Below are 6193 nucleotides of genomic sequence, written 5' to 3'. Positions count from 1 at the left end.
GATTAGCTGCGGTGATCACAGAGATGAAGGTACAAATTAGATCACTAAATGTGCGATTAGTGAATCACCTTCTTATGGGCACAAATCACCTTCTTGTGGGTGCGGAGGATGGGGTCACCGTAGGCGTCAAGAAGCACGTGCTTGAAGATGAGCTGGCCCCCACCGTTGAGACTCTACTGCCCTCTTAGAAACCATGAGGTGGGTGGGGTCGCTGGTTTGGAGAGCGAGCACGAGAGAGAGCTCGTGGTAGATGCAAAAGCAATCTCCTCCATTTTCAAAATTCAAAACCTCAAGTGGGAGTAATAATGAGGCGGCTTTGCTGTCAGCAAACCCTACTATCTACTCCTGGCATTCAGAATTGGTAGCGGCTCTCTGGCGCTCTCCTCCAGCTTATCAGGCCTAAAAAAGTCACCATGTGGCATGTAGGGGTGCAAGCCTATAATATATATATATATATATATATGTACAAATTCTATTTGCAACCCATGGGGTTTGAGAACCCAATACCCCCTACTTGTGGACAATCCACTTAACCACTTGGGCTCGATATATACAAATTCTATTTGCAACCCATGGGGTTTGAGAACCCAAGACCCCCTACTTGTGGACAATCCACTTAACCACTTGGGCTGTATTTATTTCCTCGCAAAGTTTCGTGCCCTCCTCCTTGAGGTTTATATCTTGTCATCCACAAAGAGTACTTCTTCATGAATATTTGATTTGTTTACTTAAATGATTTCCTAAAGATATATCTGATCAATCAAATATAAAGACAATGTAATCGTATAGGAGTTTGAAAGGTCAACACCTTGGAAGGCTAAGCTAAGATAAACTTATTGTATGTGAGCTTGAAAGGTGAACACCTTGGAAAGCTAGGCTAGTATATTTGACACAGTAAATGCCACACCTAATGAGTAGCATGGCTCAACCTAACTCTTATTTGATACATAAATCTAAGCTAGAATTACTCTTGCTAAAAGTTGATAGGAGGATGCGTGACATTAACACTTTTGACAGTGCACAACTTTAGAAAATGTGGGGAATACATACTACCCTAACCTAGCAAGGGCTTTAGGATTCTTTTTTTAAAGAAAATATAATTATATTTTTATACTATCCAACCACATATATAACAACCCACATATATTTATACTATCCAACCACATATATAACAGCCCACATATATTTAAACTATCCAACCACATATATAACAGCCCACATTTTACTAACCTAGCAAGGGCTTTAGGATTCTTTTTTTTTTGGAAAATATAATTATATTTATAGACTATCCAACCACATATACAACAGTCCACATTTTACAAATGCCACAAGACCAGCTCAAATCTCATCAAAAGCCTATAGCTGTTCACTATTTAACAATCCACATATCTGTGTGGGAGGTTGAGAGATGAGACCAAGGCTTGAGGTGTAATCTTGATTGGGTAGTGTGTTACGGCCATGGCCACCTATGCCAAATTCCAATACTTGGAAGTTGGGACATGTGAAGAGTGGGGAGCTCATTATGGATGTGGTTTCTCCACCTGTGGTTTGTGAAAGATGGGTCGTGGCTTCTCCACCTCTAGTGTGTGTGAGCCACCTTATCTATGAGGAGAAAAGCGAGTAGGTAATATATATCTCCTCCTACATTACAAACAAAGGTATTCAAATGATTGAAAACAAGGTGAAATTTTCTAGGCTTAAAAGCTCACATGGGTGTGTACATGTGTTTTACCTAGATCTTGCCCGTATCGCCTTTTCTTGCATGTTGTGATTTTCCCCATTTGTTTACTGCAATAGAGTTCTGCGTATTGCCGAGATCGCCCAAAACTGCCGCATTTGTTTACAACAGTAGACGATTTTCTCTATTGTAATTTTTGTTGGGTTCCGCTTGTTGTTGCCCATTGAAAGCCCACCGAATTTGCCCTTTCTTAACAGCCAACTTTTCGAGCTTGACATCTCGCTCTGCCTCTCTTTTACCATGGCTGCTGCTACAGCTTCTTCTGTGAGCCAGATTGCAGCAGTTTCCAAGCTCTCCTCTGCAACGCAAGTGATCTCTTCTTCATCATCCTCTTCAAGGGTTTCCACCACAAGGCCTGCATTACCCACCTTTGCACGCCTGCATTCCTTCCATGGCCTGGTTGCAGGCAGCAAGAGCAAACAGAGATTCTCCAACCTCTTCGATGTCCAGTATGACCTTGCCTCCTCTGTGGCTAACTATGTCAGCAGCAGGTCCCATGGCAAGGGCTGCAGAGGGGTTGTCTGCATGGCCAAAAGGAGTGTGGGTGACCTGAAGGAGGCTGATCTCAAGGGCAAGAAGGTATTTGTGAGAGCTGACCTCAATGTGCCCCTTGATGATAGCTTCAACATCACCGATGACACCAGAATCAGAGCTGCTATCCCCACCATTAAGTACCTCATTGAAAATGGAGCCAAGGTCATCCTCACCAGTCACTTGGTAAGTCCTTGGTACAATTAATCAGACCTTAATTAGTAGTTAACCCTAACGCATTTCAGCAGGCTAGGCATGTAGATATCTACAATTTCTGCATGCTCTAATTAGTTCAATTATTCATGCATAGAAGAGTAGATTGTGATCACTGTGACATTATTGGGAGGGATGTGGATCCATGAGTTGGTGTGTCTTTGGGTGGATGAATGCGGGAATATATGCACATGTACATGAACATGGAATTTGTGAATTCATGTATGGATGAATGGTTAGACAATGAAGAAAGTAAGCACTCACTTCAGCTTCTATGGTTATACATGCACGGATGTATTGTTAAGTAGTATTCACGACTATGCACAAAGCTTCAAATCATCAACACGATCATGCATAGCATAGACTATGTGCTATGACATCCTCACTCAGTGCAAGAGCAGGTGCAGGTTCATGCATGAAGATATGTCACGTTAGTAGACAAATCTTTATAGATAAACCATCCAACTATATCTTTAAAACTCATCCATGATGAAGGCTAGCAAGCTGGTTGAGCAGATCGCAGCCTTTTATATGCCTATCAATCTATCTGTGTACCTCGTATATTTATCGAACATACATACCTATACATAGCTCCATACATCCATGTAAACATACATGGAATCAAGATCAACTTATTCATAGCTCTATCCACACATACATGCAAACACACATGGAGTCAAGGTTGCACTTTGGTTAGTGTAAGTTTGCGAAATAACTTCCCATTGGTATGTAGATGCACAGTAGTCTTTGAATGATTAATGAACAAAAGAGTGCTAACGACAAAAGCACCGAACAGAGAAAGTGCAAATACAGCTGGTACTTAGCCTTTGATCGTTCGATCGCTACCAACCCCACAAGGAGGTCATCAATTCGCAGGTGGTTATTGTGTAATATGAATGGCTGTGCTTTTTCGCTTGCATATTCATGGATTGTTAAACGATAATCTTTGTTTGTAAAAGCGTCAGCGTGCAAGCATAAACTGTGATTAAGATGAGCTGAATTGTATGCATGTATGGATAGAGCTATGTGTACGTGGTCTCCCCTTGTGTGTCCGAGAAGGGTCATGCAATGGGTCTAACTAGATATTGTACTTTAGTGCAATGTGCGTGCGCTTCAACATGTCTCTCGTTTTCCTCATATCTCTAGTGGATTTATGTATTGTTAAGAACCCTGCGAACACAACAAAATGATCCTCATAGGGATCTTGATGTCATCAAGTAGAGCACCCTCGAAGTACATCACTCTAACCAACCCACCAGTACTCATGTGATCCCATATACATGCTTTGTGCACACCATCTAGTTAAGTTATATACAATTATATACTATACCACCAAGAAAGATCTAAAGTCCAGCTGCATTAAACCAGAACCAGGACCTTTTCCTCTTAAACCCCAACAGCTACCAGCTTTGAGTTCAGTATTCCCAAGAGACATATCCTTCTCCAGGACAAATGGGTAGCTCTCATATTTTCAAGTCTATCCACTCTGGAATCTCTTGGTCCAAGTGACTTTTCCCTACCTCATGAACACTAGTGTTCCTCGTATGGTGCAGGGTCGGCCCAAAGGAGTAACTGAGAAGTACAGGCTGACTCCTCTGGTCCCAAGGCTTTCCGAGCTTTTGGGTATAAAGGTACCTCTTTCTTCTGCTCAGGTTATGATTTATACACGTCTCTTGTCTTCTTTTCTCTGACTCAACCTTGACCATTCAGCTGATGGGTTCTTTGAATCCTTATGAATAGGTTGAGAAAGCAGATGACTCCATTGGTGAGGAGGTGGAGAAGAAAGTGGCTGCCCTCCCTAATGGTGGAGTTTTGCTCTTGGAGAATGTCAGGTTCTACAAGGAGGAGGAGAAAAATGACCCCGAGCATGCAAAGAAGCTGGCTTCAGTTGCCGATCTCTATGTCAATGATGCATTTGGCACCGCTCATAGAGCGCATGCATCAACGGAAGGTGTGACAAAGTACTTGAGCCCTTCAGTGGCAGGTTTTCTGCTTCAGAAGGTGAGTGTGCATTGTATATTCTTATGTGTCTTGCTTTTTATTGCCCTTTCAACCCTGGTTGCTGTGTACTTGGCTGCTTTAATTTCATATGGCTTTCTCAACCCTTGCAGGAGCTTGACTACCTGGATGGCGCTGTAACCAGCCCGACTCGCCCTTTTGCTGCCATTGTCGGAGGGTCGAAAGTGTCATCTAAGATTGGTGTTATTGAGTCTCTGTTGGAGAAATGTGATGTGCTGTTGCTTGGAGGCGGAATGATTTTCACCTTCTACAAAGCACAAGGTCTTGCTGTTGGTTCATCGCTTGTGGAGGAAGACAAATTGGAGCTTGCCACCAGCCTGATGGAGAAAGCCAAAGCCAAAGGAGTTTCCCTGTTACTGCCTACAGATGTGGTTATAGCAGATAAATTTGCTCCAGATGCCAACAGCAAGGTATGCCTGAGGCTAGAACTATGTTTGTGTTCTGTAATAGCGTGACCTTGTTCTAATCTCATTGTTTGTGTTCAGATTGTGCCAGCATCAGCTATTCCGGATGGTTGGATGGGTCTCGATATTGGCCCTGACTCCATCAATACTTTCAGTGAAGCCTTGGATACCACCAAAACTGTGATATGGAATGGACCCATGGGTGTCTTTGAATTCGACAAGTTTGCTGCAGGCACTGAGGTGCTATTGTAGTAGAAGAATCATAGCTGAATTTTGTCCTTTATTTCTGCAACGAGACTGGTTATACAGCAGGGCTGAAATTTGAAGGCCCGCCCTGTATATGGCGGCCTTCTTCTGAAGGTTAGAGCCCTCTGCGGCTTTCGAATTTCAGCACTGTTACAGAGCCTTGCTTGCATTGTGGCCGCGGGCCATTAATGAGGGGCGGACAATCTTGCCTGCCCACCAACAGCCCCCGCCCGTCTCATGGGCGGGCAAGGTTCTGCAACCTGCCTGACTTTTCTGCAGAAAAAGTTTGTTCTTAGCGTTGGATTATGCCTCATATTGATGAGTATTGTCTTTGCAGGCCATTGCCAAGAAACTGGCTGATTTGAGTGGAAAAGGTGTTACGACCATCATCGGTGGTGGTGATTCCGTTGCTGCTGTTGAGAAAGTGGGCGTAGCTGAAAAGATGAGCCACATATCCACTGGAGGTGGAGCAAGCTTAGAGCTCTTGGAAGGAAAGGTCCTTCCTGGTGTAGCTGCTCTCAATGATGCTGCAGTCACAGTTGCGGCTTGAGAAATCGTGGTCCGGTTGCAGTAGAGGCTTTGATGCTCCGAGTCTTGTTTTTAATGAATTTTCATGTAATAAGTGGATGGTCGCCCTGCACTACGGTTTTGTAAATAGGAGACATTTAAGGTGGATTTGAGCTGTGACCCAGGTTCTCTCAAAGCAAGAATTTGAACCTCAGTTAGCTTCCATCACTACTGCAGAATTCGTGCACACTTGGGTTCCTTTTTGCAGGTGTGTAATGTACGTTTGTTTTCTTTCAATTCAAGAGCAGTGGCCTTCCACAGATTAGCATTGCAATATGCACAGCTGTGTTTGTTGGCTTTATAAGAAAAGCCCAATTGTCAAGCCACTCATGAGCATGCATTTGTTTTGCTGTTCTCTCTCTCTTCATGTACACCTCTAGTTTTTCAGTCAAGAATGCATTGTGCACATTGTTCACATCCACTTTTGTAAGCGTGTCATTGATTAATTGTATAGCTAGAGAAATGCAAACCTTAT

The 6193-nt window shown here is 43.2% G+C and overlaps 1 protein-coding gene across 1 annotated transcript; it reads left to right on the top strand.

Annotated features, from left to right (window-relative positions):
• The first annotated feature begins 1510 nt into the window (after positions 1 to 1510).
• On the top strand, positions 1511 to 5978 carry LOC147623005 (phosphoglycerate kinase, cytosolic). Its single transcript, XM_086821025.1, has 6 exons — positions 1511 to 2455; positions 4036 to 4113; positions 4223 to 4483; positions 4594 to 4911; positions 4987 to 5145; positions 5489 to 5978. Exons 1-6 carry the CDS (start codon positions 1979 to 1981, stop codon positions 5699 to 5701), a joined length of 1506 nt encoding a protein of 501 aa, XP_086677151.1. The 5' UTR covers positions 1511 to 1978; the 3' UTR covers positions 5702 to 5978.
• The last annotated feature ends 215 nt before the right edge of the window (positions 5979 to 6193 follow it).

This window comes from Cibotium barometz, chromosome 27 (genome assembly GCF_041138505.1).
Source record: "Cibotium barometz isolate CiBa-2024 chromosome 27, ASM4113850v1, whole genome shotgun sequence".
NCBI lineage: Eukaryota > Viridiplantae > Streptophyta > Polypodiopsida > Cyatheales > Cibotiaceae > Cibotium > Cibotium barometz.
This window is presented reverse-complemented; position numbering and strand designations above follow the sequence as displayed.

Coding starts and splice junctions, on each gene's coding strand:
- LOC147623005 (XM_086821025.1), top strand. CDS start 1,979: ATGGCTGCTGCTACAGCTTCTTCTGTGAGCCAGATTGCAGCAGTTTCC. Junction 4,912..4,986: donor CTCCAGATGCCAACAGCAAG/GTATGCCTGAGG, acceptor GTTTGTGTTCAG/ATTGTGCCAGCATCAGCTAT. Junction 5,146..5,488: donor AGTTTGCTGCAGGCACTGAG/GTGCTATTGTAG, acceptor TTGTCTTTGCAG/GCCATTGCCAAGAAACTGGC.